At 34.3% G+C, this 22,539-nt stretch overlaps 1 protein-coding gene across 2 annotated transcripts in view; it reads left to right on the top strand.

Annotated features, from left to right (window-relative positions):
- SRFBP1 (serum response factor binding protein 1) overlaps positions 1–22,539 on the top strand; it is a 71,325-nt gene that overhangs the window by 5,045 nt on the left and 43,741 nt on the right. Inside the window, exons 1-3 of one of the 2 annotated variants that reach the window (XM_057736748.1) lie at positions 4,844–4,895; positions 6,067–6,155; positions 6,959–7,031. In XM_057736748.1, coding sequence (XP_057592731.1) covers positions 6,076–6,155; positions 6,959–7,031 — 153 coding nt within the window. In that variant the 5' untranslated portion in view covers positions 4,844–4,895; positions 6,067–6,075. Of the gene's footprint in view, positions 1–4,843; positions 4,896–6,066; positions 6,156–6,958; positions 7,032–22,539 lie in introns of those variants that run through there. The other variant, XM_057736739.1, reaches the window with a different exon arrangement.

Here is a 22,539-nt window from a genome sequence, read left to right as displayed (position 1 = left end):
TAGCAAAGTCAGTACATTACCAAAAGAGGCTGACTAATTGACTGGCTAGCAGATAGCCAACTACGAGTCATTTCAAAGTAACATTTACATTTACATTTGTCTGTGGACCAGTTTGCTCTCAGCCTTGTAGATTGGAAGCTTGCTATTGTTGTCACCCCAAAGTATTCTCAAAAAAATTCTTTCAAAAGCAAATTCATATCAACCATAAACTCATAAGAGACCATGTAAATAAGAAAGCTAGTTTATTGAGAAATACATCTAGTGTAGATACTAATGCTCACATTGTAAGACACATTCTTTTGCTGTCTACTGATCCACGTCGGCTGCTTGAAACAGAACCACAGAAAGGGTTTTATTGGTATGATTCAGTGTTGGGCTGTGATTTTATATCTATCTATCTATCTATCTATCTATCTATCTATCTATCTATCTATCTATCTATCTATTATATACCTATCCCTGTAATTGAGTTATCCCAGTACAAATTGGAGTTTGTAAGTCTCTCAGCTGGGGAAACTTTCTTTGGAATCTTCTTGATTCTGAGCCTTTGCTCCTTGTGGTTCCCTTTCCTGTGTTTATGTTGATTCTTGCCCACATGTTCGCATGGTCTTTTCCCAAGCAGGTATATTAGCTTTTCATTTATTTTATTTATGATTGTATTTTTGTACTATCTACCTAAGATTTGATCCAGCTTACATTACTGTGTTGAGATTTCACCAGGTTAACTGAATGCACCTCTGTACCTAGGTTCTAGGTGACTCTCCTCATTTGCAGTGCGTGTATTTTGTGTGGGGGTGAATGTGTGTATCTTAACTCTTTTTCTTGTGCTCTTATAGATTATTAAATGCATTCTTTTTACAGCTTGGAAGCACTCATCTTGGGCTTAACAGTCTTAATAATAATGACCTACAGAGTTTTGTCCTTCAGTTTCTGACTTCAGAGTCTTCCCTTCCACTTCTTTTTCATTTTGTCTCTTCTCTGTCAGCACATTTCATTATTATGCCTGGTTTGTCCTTGCTCACTTTATTTCTCTTTCCTTCTTTTCCTCCTGAACAATGTTATACTTTTTTCACATTTCTAACAATGACAGTTCTATTTGCTTTTGGTTGAAGAATTCACCAAAGCATGTTGCCCTTAAGCAGTATGTTGGCCTTCTGACAATACTGAGTGTTTTAGGCCTGTTTGTTGACATCTGGGTTATCTGTCAACCAGCTTTATAATTCCTGGGTGACAAGTGAATTGGCAACCTTTTAAATCCTAACTAAAAGGCTACTGGTAGCTGTTTGTCTTTTTTGCAAAAATAAATTTAAATGCTTGGAGAAAGCTAAGTGTTTGGGGCAGGCAGTGTGAGGAAAATAAAAGTAATAATTCCATTTTTACTTGAAGTGAATATACATTTTTGTTAGTATACTAAACTTACCAAATACTGGAAGAGTTCATAAGCTAGAAAAGCATTTTTTGGCATTGGCATGAAACTAAGTACATGAAGCCTTCCCTTTGCTTTTCAGAATTCCCTTATGCAGTAATGACAAACATAGTACTTCTTAAATTGGCATTTTTAAATTGGAGTCTAGCTTTCCCATGATTGGAATGTAACTGAGGACCAGTTCTGCCCACTGCAATTTATTAGTTAAGTTTGGTTTTAACAGCAGTTAGCAAATGGTATATAATCATCTCATGCACCTGTGGGGTACAGCAATTAGAAACATTTGTTAATATGTTTTAGTGCATAATTTATCACTTGCTGTTTATTTTATGAATGACTTAACTTTCAAAAATGTATCATGACCCCCTATTATGCTGCTTATGAAATGTAGCAATTCGTTTTTCCACTTAAACCTAGTCTAAATGGCTTTTTGTTTATGCAAGTATGATTTTTTTCATAGATCTAACTTTGAAACAAATCCAAAGAGGTTAACATGTCTAGTGGAAATCTGATTACTTTACATTCCGTTATTATATTACTTATTTGAAACAGTGACTGAACAAGTGAATAGTGCTCTCTTTCTGGTCATTTACTTAAATATTTATTGAACACTTATTGTATGCCATCTACTATTCTGGGTGTTAAGATGCAGTGTTGAATAAAACCAGATACTTGACCTTCATGGAATTTATAACCTAGTGGAAAAAAGACACATTAAGCATAATCAGTTTAAAACCAAAATATTAAACTTAAAATAAGCATCGTGATAATTCTAGAAGCACTTTTTAACCCTCTGAGGGAGACCAGGAGACACTTTACTGAGAAATGACAACTGGGCCAAAATCAGAAAGATAAGATGTTAACAAGCTGACATGGGGAGAAAGAACACTCCTGTCAGAGAAAACAGCAGGTGAAAGATTTGGTGGTAATTTTAAGCATGGGGAGGACGGACTAAAAGATGGCCCGTGTGGCCATCCTAAGAACAGCTGGAAACCATTGAGGAGAGTTACGTAAAGATGTTACATCAGATCTAAGTGTTAAAAAAATGTATTCTGATTAAGTTGTGGATAACTGATTGGAGAAGGGCAAGAATGGATATTGAGAAATCAGTTACCAGTAACTCAGCCCAGAGAGCAAAGTCAAGATAGAAGAAAAATGGTACAATTTGAGAAATAATTAGGAAGTAAAATTATCAGGACTTGGTAATAGATTCATTGTGAGGGATTTAGAAAGGAAAGCTACCTATAATGAGCCCTAGGCTTATAATTGAAAGGATCGTTCTATTCCCTTAAATATGAAACACCAGAAAAGGGATCCAGTTGGGAGTGCAGAACACGGATTCAGGCGTGAGTTGGAGGTGATTTTAAGCATACTCGAAATGTCAAGTCAGCAGTTATACATTTAGGTCTGGAGCTAAAGTGGAGATCTCATCTGAAGGTAGAAATTTTGAGTCATCTTTGTGTAGGTGGCAAATTAAAACTGTATACACACATAAGATCATTTAGGGCTAAAAGTATACCTTGAAAAGAAGAGTTGGCCTGGTCAGTGCAAGACTGAGTAGAGGTGAATGTGCCTTCACAGAAGGAGGAAAACCAGGATAATGTTCTGTTATAGAAACCAAAGGGAGAGTATTTTAAGAAGGAGGAAATGTTCAGCAGTATCAAATTCTGCTAGATTTCAAGCAAAATGAAATCTGAAAAATTCCTGTTGGATTCAAGGACTTTTAGAAATTATTGGTGTCGTTTGTGACAGCTTTTAGTAGACTGATGGGAATGGAAATTAAACTAGAATTATGTGGCATGCAGACAAGGAGACGTTGAGTTTGAACATCTCTAAAAGCTTGGGCCTTGGAGAGGGTGCTCCTAGTGAACTTTGTAGTGAAGATGTTTTGTTTGTCTTTTCTTTAATGAAAATGACTCAAGCATGATTAAAAGTCAGTAGGAAACATCCATTTAAGAGGTTGACAATGCTAGAGTAAATGAATAGTTTGTAGTAAGGGCTCTAGGAAGGCAGAAAAGGATGGGATCCAAAATATAGTTAAAAAATTAACCTCAGAAAAGTTTAGGGATATTTCTTATATTGTAACCTATTAATAGAAGAGGACGGGTGATGCAAGTAAATTCATATTCATGGTAGTAGAAAGCTGATGGTTACCATCTAATGTTTATTTTCTCCATGAAATTGAAAAAGAGAGGAAGAAAAAGGTTAGCTGTTTTAGGAAAGCAGGCACAGATTTAAAATAGTCATAGTAAAGTGATTTGACCAAAATATATATGTGTGTGTGTATATATGTATAATAGGATTGCTACAAAGTGTAAGGACCCATTTGAGGTTAGTTATGAATATCTAGTAGATAGAATGTCTCACATATTTCCTGGCTCTTGGGGTCCTGTGATAAAAGAACTCAGAATGTTGTTTTGTTTTGTTTTTTAATATTTTCATCTTTATTGGAGTATATTTGCTTTACAATATTGTGTTAGTTTCTGCCGTACAACAAAGTGAATCCGCTATATGTATACATATATCCCCTCCCTCATGAGCCTTCCTCCTACCCTCTTTATTCCACCCCCTTTAGGTCTTCACAAAGCATCAAGCTGATCTCGCTGTGCTCTGCAGCAGCTTACCACTAGCTATTTTACAATTGGTAGTGTATATGTCACTGCTACTGTCTCACTTCATCTCAGCTTCCCCTTCTCCCCTCCCCCCCCCCATGTCCTCAAGTCCATTCTCTATGTCTGCATCTCTTTTCCTGCCTTGCCACTAGGTTCATCAGTACCATTTTTCTAGATTCCATATTCAGAATGTTGTTTTTTTTCCAGGATTCACTAGAGGGATTGCTAACCAGAGGAATGAGTTTAAGGTATTGGCAAATGTTGACTATGTACTGGATAAGAGAAGGAAAATTAAAAAGAAAAAGTCTAATCGTTTGAGAGAGAGTATAGGGGCCAGTGAATTGGTAGTTCCAATAAAGTCAAAGCCCATTTGTGGTGGGTGAGGTTGAACAAGCAAGCTGAAAGAAGTTGTGGTCTCAGTGTGGGGTATTTTTTTTTAAAGAACTTTTATTGAGATACAGTTGACATACAATAAACTGCATATATTCAAAGTGTACAATTTGATATATTTTTTTCCCACCAGTAATGTATATATGGCAATCCCAACCTCCCAATTCATCCCCCCGCCCCCCCCCCCCCCCCCCCCCCCGCTTTCCCCGCTTGGTGTCCATATGTTTGTTCTCCACATCTGTGTCTCTATTAGTGTGGGGTATTTTAGTTGATGATTTTAGAAGTGGAATAGTTATGAGCAATGACAAGGACTACAGTGTGAACATGGAAGTGGGTAGCTGTGATGGAATAGATTAGGTCATTAGAAAGGAGGAAGTCAAGAAGTGAGGATGTAATGTTGGGTGGGTTATTCAAGTGGACATCTACATCATGCAGAATAATGGCAAAACTCAGGATGGCTAGAAATTGTAAGTTGGTTGCCATTATTGTCAATGATAAGGGGGTGAATGATATTAGTGAAGGGTAAGAGGTAACAGCTAAATGCAGGAGCCTTGTAAAAACAGAACGATGTTGATACTGTTATTTTGACAAGAAGAATTTGAGGATTGTGTGTGCCAGGCACTCTCGCAAGGCACAGAAAACATTATGTAAATATTTTAAGGCCCCTGTCCTTCAGGAAGTTATACACTATAGAAAAAGACAGCCTCATGAGCAATTAGTGACAATATAGTGCTATTTACTACCTACGGGTATAATGGAAACTCCAAGGATGGAGTGGTTATTTCACTGAAGAAGTCATTGAAGGTTTCACAGGAACATGTATATCTGAACTAAATATCATATAGTTCCTGAATTGGAGAAGAGGTGAAGGACATTACAGGAGGAATTATAAGGTGTATGCCTCTTAACAATGATGGATAAAACATAAACTCAAAATGATAGCATCTTATTGCACTAAGTACTATTATAACATGTAGTTCTTTATCATTAGAATATTTCTATCTGTTGGCCAATAATTCTACTTTTTAAAAAATTCTTATAGCTCAACATTGTTCTCTCATGGGGTGATTTAAAGTGTGTGTGTGTGTGTATGCGTGCGTGTGCCTGCGGGTATGCCCTTGTGTTTTTCAAGTTATGCTTGAAATAATTTATTACTGAATATAAATGAAAGTATGCTAAAAATAAGTAAAACAAAATCACTTTCATGCATTTGCTTTTGTTAATACAAACACCCATTCAGTAAATTAAATTCCTACAATTATGGATGAAGCTTTGCTTTAAACCACAAGGATTCAAAGATAAATATAGTGGTCTCTGATGTCATTGAGCTCAGAGTTTATTATGGTGCAAGCCCAGCACAATATAAGTTTAATTTAATACTAGCCACTGGGAATGCTATGATTTTTTTTTTTAATCATAAGTTGTTTCTCCTAAGTCCTCAGACACATGTTTAGAATGTTGATTTATTTCTTATTCTTTCACTGTCTATGGAAGAAGTTTGATTTCATCAAACTATGAATATAGTTAAACGGAACTTTGGTTGAAGTGGTAGACTTATTCTATAATATTAATACTCAAGATAAGGTATGTTTCTTCTTGAATTAAAAACCTCTCTCATTTTGGCTTTATTCTTTGAAGGTTGTGAAGATGAGAAAAGAAGTGAAGAGAATCCGAGTTTTGGTTATCCGAAAACTTGTCCGGAGTGTTGGCAGACTGAAGTCGAAAAAGTTAGTCATTTAAAGTAATGGTCTTATGACTCATAAAATGTCAGAAGTTTTTTTTTTTTTTGGTAGTTACAAAATTCGAGGGTGGGACCTCGAGGAGTAATTAAATATCTTACTCATATAGCACTTTGTTTTATATATAGATAGGATGAGTGAGATGAAATGTGCTATATCAGCATGTCCTTACATAGTTTGGACCATATTCAATTAACATACATGATAAATTCTGTTTTTTCAAAACTCTTCTTTTGGCTTTTTCAACGTGAAAATCCTTTGGGGTTATTTATGTATTTTATGTGATTAGAAGTCTTGTTTTTTCTTTTGTAAATGTTTCATAAGATAGCCCTCCTCTCGGATATAATCACATATTTAACATCTTTATGTATTTATTTAATTCCAGAGAACAAATTTTCATTTAATAAAATTATATCGAACCTTGTAGCTTATGAAGCTTAATTGTAGCATATAAAACTTATATGTAATACAATGTGCTATTAATCGATTGATTAGAAAGTATTATTGGCTTTCCCATTAAGGAATTAGAAGGCAAACTGTATTAGTGGTAATAGTCAATAATATAATGCCTGGATAGTGCTTATTTTTGCCAAAAACTTGGGTTTGTTGATGGAATCGGGGTATGTGTTGGGTTGCGGGGCGGGGTGGGGGGGCGCAGTGCAGGATGGCAGAATGTTTGTTATTTAGAGATTTATTAAGCTTTCCTAAAAGAAATGGAGAGACTTTTAGTTATGATACTAGTCTAAAATAAATGGTTTTTCTGGCTACATATTGTAATGTGTCTTTTGCAGGGGTACTGAAGATGCACTGTTGAAAAACCAAAGACGAGCACAACGATTGCTTGAAGAAATTCATGCCATGAAGGTAAGAATTTGTGTATGTGTATATATGTGTGTTTCTATCTCTCCTGTCAGCCAGCATGTTGTGTATGTCTTTGGTGTTACTTATTTGAATATAATTGTGAGTTGCCTGAGACTTACTTCTGTGGGTCTGTTTGGTGAAGAATGTACCTCATTTAGAAAATTATGTTTGTTTGCATTATTCTGTTTTTTACTGAAGTTGTTAAAGTACTAGACTAATTTGAGTCAAACTATGCCAGACTAAACTCATCTATGTTTAATAATGCTTCATGCCTAAGATTTTTATTTTTACTGTAACTTTAGGCATGAAGTGTAAGTTAAGATCAAGTCTAAGTTAAGTTCATGCTGTTTGGTAATGTGGATGGTGATATTGGTGGCTGACATCATGTTTTGCCTATTGCCAACTCAATAAATTTTTGTGTGGTGGTGTCAGCATTTTATTCAGCTCTGTAGTAACTTGAAATAAAATTAGTATTGGACCAAAATGATCCGTATTTTTGTTTCTTTTAGCCAGACTCTTCACTAGCATAGTTTTAGGTCTTCTCACAAAGTTACTTTGTGGAAACTTTCATTTACCAAATGACATACTATTAAATGTCTGGGAGACTGTTTTATTGCAGAACTTAAAAACAACATTTGGTACCAGCAATTACCTTAAATGCAGGGTCATTTTGCATGTGTGTTTGACTATTACATTTTGGTAGAACTTCTAAGTTTTGAGATAGATAAAAGAGCAAGAGAAATCTCTAACAATATTTTAATTGAGTTAGGTTGTCAAAGCCTCTCACCAGTTTTTCCTTTTGAAGGGATGATGAAGTGTCCTATAAGACAAAGTTATCATAGTTAATCTGAATAGAAACAAATGTAAGACATGATTCTTTGGTGTGAGGTATGGTTTTGGGGTTTTTTTTTTTAATTTGTTTTATTTTCACGGAACTGTAAAATTCAGGGAATCCATTTGATATGTCATAAGTTTTAATACCATTGTTGTCCAGTCATTCATTCAAAATACTCTGTATTTGACTCTTAATTATTATTTTTATCACTTTGTATTACATGTCATTTAGACTTTTTTTTCCATAAAATTCCTGTGAGAAATAAAATCTTTAGTGATTTTCGTTTTTGAGGATAACACTAAGGTAGGAAGTTATGATTTATGCCATTGTCTTTCACTTTCTCTTAACCAGGCTCCTTACTAAATTACATTCCTTACCTAAATTTTTCCCTGTAATTTCTTCTGAATAGTCATTTTTGTAGTCCTAAATTATTCAGAGGCTTTGAGCTACTATATAATTGCTGATTTTATTTTACCATAGAGGGGATGGATTATATATACTAAGCCTATGTACAGTATATCAGGAGTTTGGGAACAAAAGGTATTCATTAATCTTTAAAATACTTCCCTTCTATAACTCTCAATAATGAATTTAATTTAGTTAATTAGAAAGAAAAGTCCTATTTGATCTATATGTGAAACTTGTTTTCTGTAATTCTTAGACCTCATCAGCAATAGAAAATCAGACTCGGTGATAAAGTTCATAGGTTTACAAGATTACTATGTCATGATCAAGTTTTTGTTTGTTTTGTTTCTGTTTTACCTTGTGTTTATAAAAGACCACTGTGGAATTGTTACCTCATAGAAAGCTAAAATTCATAGCCTAATATAGTCCTTGAATTCATAAAATTAATAATATGTATATTCCTTAAGTTAATGTCAGTGGTTAGAGTGGTTTAGTTTGAATACTCTGCCTTCAACTCCTTTTGTAATGCTATTTAAAAACTGGATTAAATCTAAGCATAAAAACCAGAAAAAGAATAAGTCCATATGTTTGCTTTCCTTACATGTCAAATTTCATTTTTCATTCGTGGTTCTTTACAAAATTGGTCTGTTTTTCTAAAAGAAGCAAATACATAAAGCATTTTTTTTTAAATTGAAAGGTCGTTTGTAATTTCTTAAGGGAGTGTTTATCATGCACATAGGAGTATCAAAGAAATAGTCACAAAACAGGAAGCTCACAGTCTCAACTAAATTTGAAGAAAAACCTCTTCTTACTCATTTTTCCAAATGAATTTTTTCCTTGGCTCATATACCACTACATTTTATAGTTTTGTTCATGACGTACTGTCCTTATACTTGCTTTCTATGATAATAGGGTATTTTGTTGCAAGTATACTTCCTTAAGAAGAAAACCTGAGATATTTTTAGAAATGGGAGTTTGTTTTTTTCTGGCCAAGGAAAAAAATGGCCTGATCTTTATGATAGTGTAAAATGATAGATTCCGGTTTTAAAGCCTGTAATGTATAAATACCAAAGAAATCTTTGCTGCCTTTTCTGATAGGATTCACACTTTGAACTTTGATACTAGTATATACACTGGCTTCTGAAACAGTTTCTTTTTCTTTGAATATTAAAGTAGCTTATTGGAACTTTAGCAGATCTCTAAGTTATTTAGCTAGAGAAGGAGATGGTAAAATTAAAGCATACAGTGAGATTGATCAAAATGTCCAAGAAATCTTTTTCTCAACAATTACGGTCATATAACTAGCTATATTATTTACTACATGCCAGGTACTATATTTTATGTTTCATATTCACTATCTCATGAGGTAGATATTGTTATCCCTATCTTACAGAATAGGAAACTGAGGCTTAGAGAAGTTCAGCAGCTTGTTCAAGGTCAAATAGTTTTAAGTGGTGAACTAATTGTAACTAATTATAAAGCGAATAGTGTTAGCCACTTCACAGTGCTGCTTCATTAAGATCAGAACTTCTGAAATATATCTAGACTTTACCCTGCTAAAGATTGGATTAGGTAATATAATAAACATGAAACTTGCCCTCTAGGGATAAAAGGCCCAAAGATGTGTAACAGGTTTTCAGATTCTTTAATTCCTCACAGCTAAATATACCAAGTTATCTCTCTTCTTTTTTTTCCTTTTTCCTTTCTCCTCTCTGAGGCCATTGATTTTCCTTATGCTGAATATTCCTATGCAGTGGTAATTTGTATATCATTTGAGATCTTGCTCTGCCTGCTACCCTTTACTTCTCTATTTTAAAACTCTTTCACCTTTTGTTCCATTCTTTTTTTTTTCTTCTATTTTTACATGTTCCAGTCTCTATTATTAAAATCCTTTGAGCTTTATCCACTGTTAAGATTGCCTTGTCTCATGCTCCATCATGGCCTGTTTCTAAGTGGTTGTCATTAGTGGATCACAGATAGGAAAATGGTGTAGATCTTTAGAAGTATTATATAAAATCAAGTAAAGTAATACATTACCAGAATAATATAACTACAGTTGACCCTTGATCAACATGGTGTTTGGGGTGCTGACCTTCTTTGCAGTTGAAAATCTGGGTATAAGTTGGGTATAACTTAGAGGGGGCCCTCAGTATCTGTGGTCAAACCAACCTTGGATTGTGTAGTATTATAGTATTTACTCCTGAAAAAAAATCCTCCTGTAAGTGGACCTGTGCAGTTCAAACCCATGTTGTTCAAAGGTTGACTATATATCATGTCATTTGAACTTCACAACTCTGTAAAGTGGGCAGAATTTTAATAAAAGGACATATTTAGAAGTATTCTAGGCTGCACGCACCCCTGGGTTGCTTGTTTGTCATATATATTCATATACTAATTCGAATTTTAAGGTATTTCAGGTTAGGTATGCTTTATAAAAATTTATTGAGATTTTTCTTTGTAATTTCACGTAACTGTAATTTCATTAGGTTTTTTTCCCTGATGAATGCTTGAAAAGAAATTTGCCTTACAGTAAAAGATGCCTTGTTTGTCCTGAAAGTATACTGTGTTAATTATTTGTGTCAAATTAACTTTTTTTTTTAATTTTATTTTTTTATTTATTATTTTTTGGGGGGTACACCAAGTTCAATCAACTGTTTTTATACACATATCCCCGTATTCCCTCCCTTCCTTGACTCCCCCACACTCGAGTCCCCCCCACCCTCCCTGCCCCAGTCCTCTAAGGCATCTTGCATCCTTGAGTTGGACTCCCTTTGTTATACAACTTCCCACTGACTGTCTTTAAATTAACTTTTAATTCACCTATTCTACTAAAGTAATAGTATTAATACTGTTGTTATTCTAAGATTATAATGATTTTTGATAGTTTCATCTTTTATTTGTAAGGCAATCCAAAGAATCATATCATCAAATCAGACTCATATATTAGAGATCTTTCCTAGAATCCAGCTTTACTAATGGTTTCAAAGATAGATGCAATCAGAAGGCATAGGTGAACATAGGAGTGATTTAGGACTCCATGATTCCATGGGTCCTTTCTTTCTGCATCAGACATATACTTTCTGGCCCAGAGTAAATGAGATCTTTAAATGAGGAAGTTTAGTTATTATGTAATAGCAGAGAGCGTTTAGATTTTGAAACTTAAACATTCTGTACCCCAAAGTTGTATAGCTTACATGGTATTCCCCAATATGTCATGCCTCATAAATTCATAACTTCTGGGTTAGTTTACTCTAAGCATCCTTAACAGCAAGGACTTCCCACTAAGAGCATTCATTAGATAAGGACTTTCCTCCTACCAAAAATCATTAGCATATTTACCAGGAGAACCAGTTATCGGCCTATTTACAAGTAGATTCCAACTCCATTACCTACTTTTCCCTGAGTTTCTTCCTGGTAAGAGAAATGAATAGATCTCATGACAGCTATTTTAATTCTTCTTTCTCTGATTTGTAATAGTATGCCTTTTGGCTTTTTTTCCTTTTATTTGTATTTCTCTCTAACTTTTTGGGAAATATTTCAAACCTATAGAAAAATTGTAATGTCACGGTATAATAATAATACATTGTATCACATACATGTCTGTCCCTTTATTGGTAATAGTGAGTTCCAATCACTTGGTTTAAATATTGTCTGCCAGATTTTTCCCTTTTAAATGTACCTTTTTCTGTTTGCACTTGTTAAGTAATCTGTGAGGTGATAACTTTGAGACTGTGTTGAGTATCCTGTGGATTTTTCATCCAGTGACTGATGTTCTGTGGCTGAATCAGTTAACAGTTTTTTATTGTTTCTGTTTCTCTCCTGGGATGTTTTATTTCTCTGGTAAGATTTTAATCCATTGAGAGGAATTTTTTTTTTTTTTTTAACATCATTGAGGATAGTGATAATAGCCATTTTTGCCTGTGGAGGAGAAAAGATACTTCTTCTTCTTCTTGATTCTTTGTCTGTTGGGTAATTTTGGTTTTTTTTTTTTTTTTTTTGGCGATAGCACGCAGGATCTTAATTATTCCCCAACCAGGGACTGAACCCGTTCCTCTTACAGTGGAAGCACAGAGTCCTAACCACTGGACTGCCAGGGAATTCCCATATGCTGGGTAATTTTGAATTGTGTTCTGGACATTATGAAGATTAAGCAGTAGAGATTCTGGGTTTGGTTATTTTTCTCCAGTGAGTGGTGGCTTCATTAGTTAACTCTTGAAATCGGCTTTAATATCAGTGTTTCTTGGAGAGCACCTCTAGTCTCAGTTCAGATCCTTTGCCTTTTAGTGAGATGCTTTGACTCTGTTCCTTGGATGAGTTGTTCAAGTTTAGGGATCCCTTGTGTAGTTTTTTCCCATCTGGGTTTACCTTGCTCCCTCAGTGGATAATGTATCCAGGCTTCACTGTTCCACATGTTCTTCAGCCACTGCTCCTGAACCTTGCAGACTGCAGTTAGTCTTAGGTTACGCTCTGAAGAGACGGTGACTTATTTGTACAGCTTCCCATTTTTACTCCTAGTGTGCTTAGACTCTGCATCAGAGCCTGTCTTCATTCATGTACTCTCCTTTACCTTCAGGTAGGGTTTTTTGTAGTGTGTTCAGGTTTCATGTTTTGCTTTATTTTGTTTTTTGAAGGAAGGGTTAATCATAGTATCTGTTAGTACCTTAGTCTGTCATACCCATAAATGGAAGTAGTGAAAGTTAAAAGTAATTGTAATTAGCTAAAAAAGAGGACTGAGCACCCCCACAACACTGTAAATTTAGATCTTAGAGAGATGGAATAAGTAAAAGAGACTGAGAAAGTGTAGGTAGTGAAGGACAAAAAGAACCAAGGGAATATGATATCTAGCAAACTAAGTGAAGAGACTATTTCAAGAGAAGAGAGTGATGAACTAGGTGTTTTTGTTGATATTGTTGTTCTTGTTTTCAAAATCAGCAATATTATTTTTACAGTGTAAACTCATTGATTAGGTCATAATTATTGATGGATTTTTCAAATTGTCGTTCTCTTCTGCTCTAGAATACTTTGCAGAACTGTGCTAATAGAACCAGAATGGGTTTTGTTCTTGCTCATGTGATCCTAAGCATGCCTTCTCTCCTTCTTCCCCTTCCCCGTCCTGTTTCTTTCTGTAAAAAGATATTTAAATCTCAAAAGTTTGAAATTGTTTCCACATTCATATTTTCTTCCTTTACATCTGAAACCTAGAAGCTGCAGGCACTGGTCCAAGTATGAAAAAGGCATAACGTTTCTCTTTCTCGTTTGCTTCACCATACTCCTTGAGCATACCCATGTTATGGTCTTTTATAACTACAGGATCAGCACTATGACCTATAAGTCTCTCTTATAAATCTGCACTTTTTATTTAGATTATTTTTCTCTAATGCACTGTAGAAATCAAGTAATAAATAATTTCTTTAAACCTTTAGGTAACTTTAAAGATCCTCAATAAAAATTTTCAACTTAGGATGATATGTTTTTGTTTGTTGGCTTTAGTGTTAATTATCAGAAACAGAGGAATGAATAGGCTCTTCATTTTACAGCCAGCTTAAGCCGGTGGTCTAAGACCATTTAACTTCTAATTTAATGTTTTTAAAGGGAGAACTTTTATTGCTTCTGAAGGCAGAGCAAGATGCCCTGATTTAATATCCTTCTGTACTCAACTTCTGACATTTGAAATGATAAACAGGAAGTCATAGTGGCATTTTAAAAGGGCGAGGGATCAGTATATACCGCTCTCCTCACACTCATGCAGCAGTGTTTAGAAACAGATCATCACATTGGAATTCTAGTTTGCTTTCCCGGCATGTGGTTTCTGCAGCTTTAAGCCAGTATTTTGAATAGTTCATATTCCTGAAATCCTTAGCAGTATTGCATTTTTAATATGTAAGGGTCATGATTTTCATTGTAAGCTGTGTTATAAAGATGTTATATCAGGTCTGTGGTGGCCTTAAAATATTTTTGTCTCTTAAATAAGAGCAGTGGTAGCAAATAAAAGTGGTATCCAGTCTCTGCTTTTTAACCTTCTTGCTTCTATTTGAAAACAAAGAAAAATGTACGGGTCCTTGTTGGTAAAAGTGATGAAGTGCTGTTACCATTTACTGAGTCATTATATACACTTAATTTTAAAATAAAAAACTCACTTTGGAATTGCTTCAGTCCGGATAAGGCTAGTTCAAAGGCTACAGAGTGTGTAAACAGGATTTAGGGGTAGGAAGGAAGGAATATCACATGAGCTTTTTTTCCAAATTTTTTATTTTATTTCTGTTTTGATTTGATTATTTGAGTTTTGTAATTTTGGAAATTTGAACTTACAACCTTGGCAGGACATTCCTACTAACTGTGAAAGTATCCAAACCCCTTTTCAACTATTAATTTTAAAAAATTTGGGCAACTAATACTACTATCCTAATTCCAGTATGGAATAATGTGGTGATTGAGAAAAGGGGCAAATATTACAACATATTTTGTTGGAAATACACAGTTGGAAACAAAGGGCCCCAGAGAAAAGCAGTAATAAGAACAGTAAATAACTTTTTTTAAATGGGATTTTCTTTTTATTCAGCTGGGATATCACCTGAATTTTGGGTTAAATGGAGAGAGATTATATTTAAACATTTACACTCCGTAACTTGAACATGTATTATACATCATTAGAATTCTTTTGCAGTGGAAATTCTGTGTTCTTTATGTTTTTTCCCCTATACCTTAAGAATAATAACTCATGTTTGTGTTTTGCTACTCAATTAGTAATTTTTGTAACAAGAGAAACTCAGTAATGTTCTGTTTTTTTTCGTCTGTGAAGAATTTTATTTTTTTCTCTACCTGCCACTAAATTATATAAACTATGTAGTCTTCTAATAAATAAACATAATCCCAACGGTAATGATTGCTCCAATTAAAAATGCTTTTTTAGCAATTTACATCGAAAATGTATAGTTCTCTTTTATTCTCTCCTTCTATAAAAACTAAACTCTTTACAAGGTACATTAATTTTATATGTGGGTGAGGTTTGGAGAGAAATTCTCACTTTTTTAATTCTTGATTTTTGTTGAAACTCAGTATATTAAAATAGAACTTAGGAATTTTGGTTGTAGGGAATCAGTAACTATAGTTATTCTTGTGTTCATCACAATCTAAGATAGCATCCTAGTTTATTAATGATCACATATCTACTAAGACCCATAAAATTTGACCAGAAAAGAAAAATGTGCAAATAAAAAATGATTAGGAATTTACAGTACAGCTATTATAAATTCCGTATTATATACTCAGGTTAGTTAAATACATTTTAAATTAGAACCTACTATGTATGTAGATTAATAGCTTTCTACTGTCAAGAACATACTGTTCTGTGGGAAACAAACATGTGAGTCTCTGTATGATATATACCATACCGTGTTATAATCAAAGAGTTGTAGGAACCTAGAGAAGGGATCAATTTATTTAATTATTTATAGAATTTAGGGAAGATCTTACAGAATGAGTAGCACTGAGTTGGAACTTGAAGAGTAAAAATGATTCTGTCTTGGAAAAGTTAGTCTAGGTAATAAATAGAGCACAAGAACAAAGCATACAGGTCTGCATGTACATTGTGTGATTTGGGAGGGCTGCTTAGGACTGCCGCTGTTATAGTATTCTTTTGGCATGTTGAACTGTAATAATTTCTTTATGTGTCTCCTTTTTCGAGGATAGAATGTTATCTTTCTGTCTCCAGTGCTAAGTGCACTGATTGGCATAAAGCAGACATTCAGCAAATATTTCTTTAGTGAATTAATGTGGCTGGAATATAGATTGAGAGGAGGAACAAACAGTTGAAGATACTGGCTAGATGGAAGATGTGATTACAACTGAAAGCCTTTTAGGAAATGTGAGTAATCGAAGGTTTTTGAGTAATCACATGTTTTCTAGGAAGAGAAATTTGGAGGAGAGTGGAAGATTAATTAAAAGGAAACGAGATTATTTTTTCACTCATTAAGGATACATTATTAAGCTTATCTTCATGAAAGGTAATATGCCATGTGATTCATTGATCCTACTCTGCAAAAATCTTAGTGTCAGAAAAAGGAGCTGGTATGCACAATTTTAAAAATAGGGTAAGTTATGATAGAGTCTTTGAAAATTGTGAAAGAGCAAGAGATTGCTTCTAGCTGGTAGTTAATTAGGGAAGATTTCTTGTAAAAGTTTAATAAATAATATTAATGTTACTGATTTATCAAATTGATAATGATTTCCTTGATAGTATTAGTTGAATCCCAGTTAGATAGTAGGGATACTGTTTCATGTCGCTTCACATCCCAGACTTACATATTATTTATAGCACTAGGAAGCTGAATTTCAGATATAAGGATGCTGCTCATAAATAACTTAATAATAATTTTAATTATTAATTATTGAGCACCTACTCTATGTCATGTTCTTTGCTATAGCCTGCATATATTATCTCTAATCATCATAGTAGCTCTTCAAGGTTCCTATTTATCCCCATTTTACTGAAGTGGAAACGCGGGATTTAAGCGTTAATTGCTTTGCTCACAGTTACACTACTAGAGCATGGCAAAGCCAGGATTCAGTCCAGATGTGACTGAATCAGTAACCCATGTTCTTAACAGTCTACTCACCTAACCTCTCTTAACTTAAGACTTAAGTGTACAATTTTAACAAGAATAATTAGGTATGATAAATGTGCTTTTGCATTGTACTTTTAATGATTACTATTAATTGAAAAGTGAAAATAATAGTGAAATAATAGATCATCATTGCCCCTTTGGGAAAAAAAATAGGATTTATTTTTAATTTGATATAATTAGAATAGTTGGGCCTCCCTAAAGATACAGAGTGTCTTGTTATCCATAAAGGATTTTGTTTGTGCATTTAACATTTAGAAATAACATCTGGAAGCTCAATACCAAAATAATCAATTCCCTTGGGACTATGAATTGGTAACAGTGATTATATTTCAAAAAATTGTTGTTCCTTATTCAGTTTGGCACTATATTTTAAAAACATATTTGAATGCAACATTCTAGAATTACTTGATACGGGTTCTGTAAATTATTAACACATAGAAATATAATTAAGAAATGAATATGTATTCTGTTATCATATACGCCCTTAAAAAAGATTACCTAATACAGTTTCCCTGAGGCCTTTCAATGAGTTTTCTAGGTGCTACACTGTGGGGGGGAAAGTGTGCTATGAGCTTATGTAATTGTTCATTAAATTTGAGATTTTGTTTGTTTCTTTCTTTGTTCCCTTAACTCATTGTGGTTGGTTAAGGAAACCTAAACTTGCACGGATGGGTGTGTAGATTTAAAAAAATTCAGGAGTGAAATAGTGAATATAATATATTCATACCAAGCTATACTTTTGTCTTTTTTTTTTTTTTTTTTAGAACTTTATTTTATTATTATTTTTTGGCTACCTTGGATGTTTGTTGCTGTGCACGGGATTTCTCTAGTTGTGGTGAGCGGGGGCTATTCTTTGTTGAGGTGCGCAGGCTTCTCATTGAGGTGGCTTCTCTTGTTGTGGAACACTGGCTCTTGGCACGTGGGCTTCAGTAGTTGCAGCACATGGGCTCAGTAGTTGTGGCTCACAGGCTCTAGAGGGTAGCCTCAGTAGTTGTGGTGCATGGGCTTAGCTGCTCTCTGGCATGTGGGATCTTCCCAGACCAAGGATCGAACCCATGTCCCCTGCGTTGGCAGGTGGATTCTTAACCACTGTGCTACCAGGGAAGTCCCACTTTTGTCCTTTTTTTATTTGACATACTAAATGATAAAAAATAATACCTATATATATCACACCTACTCTAATTATTCTTATTCTTAACATGTTATTCTAAATAAAATGGTTTTAAGTGTTTTATTTACTCCTTATAAATTTGCCATGAAATAATGCCCTTTTAAACAGATGTTTGGATTCCACTTCAAAAATGGTTAACTTTTATCCCTAAGCCAGCCATTTTGTTAGAGGAGAATGAAAGAATTTAAGAATGAAAGAATCTCTCTACTCTGACTTATCCCTTAGAATGCAGAAGTGTTCTATGTATGAGGGTGAGTCAAAAATTATCCGTAATGCAGTTATATTAAAACTTCTGTTGGCCACACTGTCTTATCAGCACTTTCTGTTCAAGGCTACTGTCTCCCCAGTCACTGCTGTTCAGGTGTGAATGTGTTACATCAGTTCATTTGCTTGCAGTGCGAGCAAAAATGGATGTCCCACTTGTGATTTGCATGAAAGAAGAGCAGCGTGCAGTGGTTCATTTTTTGTGGTCTGGGGGTGTATCTGGTGCCGTTATTTATGGAAGACTGTATGTGCAGTGTGGAGAAAGGATTTTGTCGCGAAGAAGTGTGTGTGAATGGATAGAGAAGTTCAAGGAAGGTTGCATAAGTGTTAGCCATCAAGAGGGACCTGAACTCACTTTTGATGAAGTGAAGACATTAGTGCATTTGTGGCTCACAGCTCAGCCTAAAACATTTTTTAATGAGAGTATGAAGGCTTGTTGACAGATGGACAAAGTGTATTGAAAAGCAAGGCAATCGTATTGAAAAATGTTGTCTTTGTCTTTTCTAAAGTTTATTAAAATAAATTCTGCAGCCAGAGTGTGGATAATTTTTGACTCACCCTCGTAGAATCTTTGGGTTGATGTAATTGCTCTATCTCATTTTCTCTGCCTGCCTCTTTGAACATGATGGCAGTGGGTCATTTTATGTGCCAAGAACAGTTTAGATCAGGTATTTCTATTGTGAGAGAGGAGTATATCATGACAAGGTGGTTTTGGAGCTTCATTTGACTAAATTATTTGATGCTGTTTATGCTTAGTTAATAGCTATTTTTTAAGTGAAATGTAAATCTTTGGACTATTGGATTATGCAAGTTGTTTTGAGCAGACTGAAATTGTAATTATTTTTGTGTCAGTAATTATTTTTGTATCTTGATGAAAATAATTTATAGTTGAAAGGTGAATTCTGTTTAGTTTTTAGAATATGAAGATTCAACTTTACACATGAAAGTCAAGTTGGAAGTAAAGTGAGACAGTATAGTAGTCCCTTATCTGCAGGCATCCCAAGACCCTCAGTGGATGCCTAAAATGACAGATAGTACCCAATCCTATAAGTACTATGTTTTTTTCCTAAACATAAATACCTGTGATAAAGTTTAATTTATAAATTAAAGCACAGTGAAAGATTAATAATAATAACTAATAATAAAATGGAACAATTTTTAACAATATACTATAATAAAAATTATGTGGATGTGGTCTCTCTCCATATCAGGCTCTTCAGCTCTGCCAAAAATGTGGCAGTGGCTTCTTCATTGGCAAATGCAGCTTTTCCAGTAATTTTTATGTTTTTCAGTTCAAATCTATTACTGAATCTGTGTAATCATCCCTAACTTGCAGTAAAGCTAGTGTCACTTGTTTCAGTGGATCCCTGGCTGCAGTCTTCCTCTAGGCTCACTGCTTTCTGGTGTAGCCTATGGCCGTCAGTTGGAACACGTTTTGTGTTAATGTCTTCCATCCACAAATGTAATGCTTTTTCCATTTTAACTAAGGACTTTATCCGTAATTTTTGCAGCTTGAGGTGCAGCAGCAAAACTAGCCTTCACAATTTCATGGATTGAAGATTTGTTCTTACTGTGAATCTTAGCAACCTCAGCATAGGATTTTTTTCTTATTAAGGCTAGAACTTTTACTTTTTCACTTAAAGAAAACACTTTCCCACTTCTCTTTGGCATATCTGAATTGTCAGTGTCACTACTTTGAGGCTCTGTGATACCTCAACAGTCTGATAGGCGATGGCTTCTGAGTGACTAATGGGCAGGAAAACTGGACAAAGGGATGATGATTGATGTACCAGGCAGAATAGATTAGAATGGCACAAGATTTCATTATGCTACGCAGAATGGTTGTGCATAATTTAATACTTATGAATTGTTTTTTTCTGGAGTTTTTTTTTTCAAACTGCCATTTACTATGGGTAACTGAAACCACAGAAAGCAAAACCGCAGATAAGGGGAGACTACTGTACCATTTGTTGATATTTAGTAATTCTTTTAACTGGCTGCCAGCAAAAACCTAACACTGGTAAAATTTCCTGATAGTAAACCTACTTTGTTTTTTTATATCATTCTCATAATCAGCAACCTAAGTTATCTTTTTCTATTGTCTACCAGACCACGTCTAATTCCTTGTGGATATTAAAAGTTTTATCAGTTGGCCTCTCTCTTCCTGACCATTTCTGTATACATGTTACAGTCAACATTATATCCCTTCCACATACTTTGTGCATTTCTCTTTTTAAGTTTCTGTAGCTTTCTCTGATAACAAGGCAGAATTCACTACCTCATACATGCTCTTAACAAAACCAGAGTGAATCATTTTTACAGCCTTCACCATCTTCTAAAATAGTGGTTTTGTTGGGGGAGGCAGGGGATAAATGCAAGAAGATTCATGGCTGGGAACGTGTATCATAATGGTTGGGAGGTTTATGTAATTTGAGAAAGGTCCCCCAGTAATTTGGATATCTTTTAATTTTTCTCACCATTGAAAGCAGTGGGAAAAATAAAATACTAATGCTTGAGACTTAATTATTAGTTCATTTTTAATTTTGGGTTTAAGAATTTGAGTTTCAAATAGTGAGTTTTTTTGAACTAAAATCAACAATATGTTGATAACTTTTAAGATGTGGAAGGGAATAATAACAGCAAAGACTAATAAAGCCATTTGTGTTATTTCCGGAAATTTTTAACAAGTTGGGTTGATACTGTTTCTGTACCATTAACTAATTGTGTGTCATTGAGTCTGTTTCTTTATCTTAAAACTGGAAATAATTCCTGTCTCACTTCTTTGCTGTGAGGATTAAATAAAATTTGCAATATCAATGTTCCTAGTATAGTACTCTTTTAATGAACTTTTTAAGATTTTGAATCTTTGTAGTCTTTTACTCCATATAAATAGCATAGATGAAATATTATTCAAGATAGCCATTGCCTTCAATACCGTTTTCTTTAAGGTAGGCCAAAACTATTCAGTGACAGAGAGTTCCTAAACAGTCCATCACCATTGTCTGTGTTATATTGTGACTTTAGACCAGTACTGAAATCATTCTTATTATTTTAGTTAGTACAGTAGGATCCAAAAAATGAAAGTTTTACCTGATATTGTTTAGTCCTGTACTTGGCCAGAAAAGTTTGCACATTTTTATAATGTCACTTCAGAACCATCCTCATGACCAAAGCACTTTATTTCAGCTCAACAAAAATGTACTAGGTCTGGTCTGTACTTTGTATACCAAATACTGTGCTGGTTTATAGATGTATAGAAATTAATATGGTATTTGCCCTTGAGAAGCTTATAGTCTAGTGAGAGACATGGACATGTGTACAATTTCAGTACAGTGTGTAGAACACTGATAAATGTATTGGAGGAGTGCCACTTAGTACTGCTTTGAGGATTCAAGGAAAGCTTCCTGTAGCATGAACTGAGTCTTAAAAAGTGAGTAACTATAACTTCACACGTAATAGAATGGAGACTTAAATTTATATGGCTTTGTTTTGAAAACTTGTAAAAGAAGTATTTGTAAGATCAAGGGATACAAAGTTTTTAGATTATTTTACTAGTTTAGCTAAATGAAATTATGTGTTAGGTGTGATAGCGATTTAGATTCACATCTCAACATGGTCAAGGATAAAGATGAATAGGATTTTTTGTTTTCAATTTAGAAAATTTAAAAATAATATACTTGAATGAAAGATACAGTTATTAAATGTACTCTCTTATAGTTCATTCAGCTCCTGAACAGGAGTAGTGTTTACTGACAGGTCTTGTTTATGCTGAGCCCAATACTGAGATAACCAAGATACTCAGTTTAACAACTTATAATGCCTAACAAGTAAAAATAACTTTAGTATCTATTCTGTTAACAAGTATTTTTGAACATTTACCAAATGACATGTTCTTTTCAAGGCACTTATGATACACCTGAAGGGGGGAAAATAGAATTTCCTAATCTTTTGTAATTTATTTTTCTGGGGGATTGGGTAAGATGACTTGATAAATAAGTTAATTATGTATTATGTTAGTAGGTGATATACTGTGGAAAAAATAGAACAGGGTGCAAAGGGTTAGGAGTGCAGTGAAATAGTTTGATATAAAAGTCTGAAGTACAGAAGAGAGGTTTTGGCTGGAAAGAGACTTGGGAGTTGTTGACATGTATGTGATCTTTAAAGTCATGATGCTGGATGAAATCACTGAATATTAGATAATAGTGAAGAGAA

This window comes from Hippopotamus amphibius, chromosome 1 (genome assembly GCF_030028045.1).
Source record: "Hippopotamus amphibius kiboko isolate mHipAmp2 chromosome 1, mHipAmp2.hap2, whole genome shotgun sequence".
Lineage (NCBI taxonomy): Eukaryota > Metazoa > Chordata > Mammalia > Artiodactyla > Hippopotamidae > Hippopotamus > Hippopotamus amphibius.
Note: the sequence above shows the minus strand (reverse complement) of the source record. Positions and strands in the feature narration are given on the sequence as shown.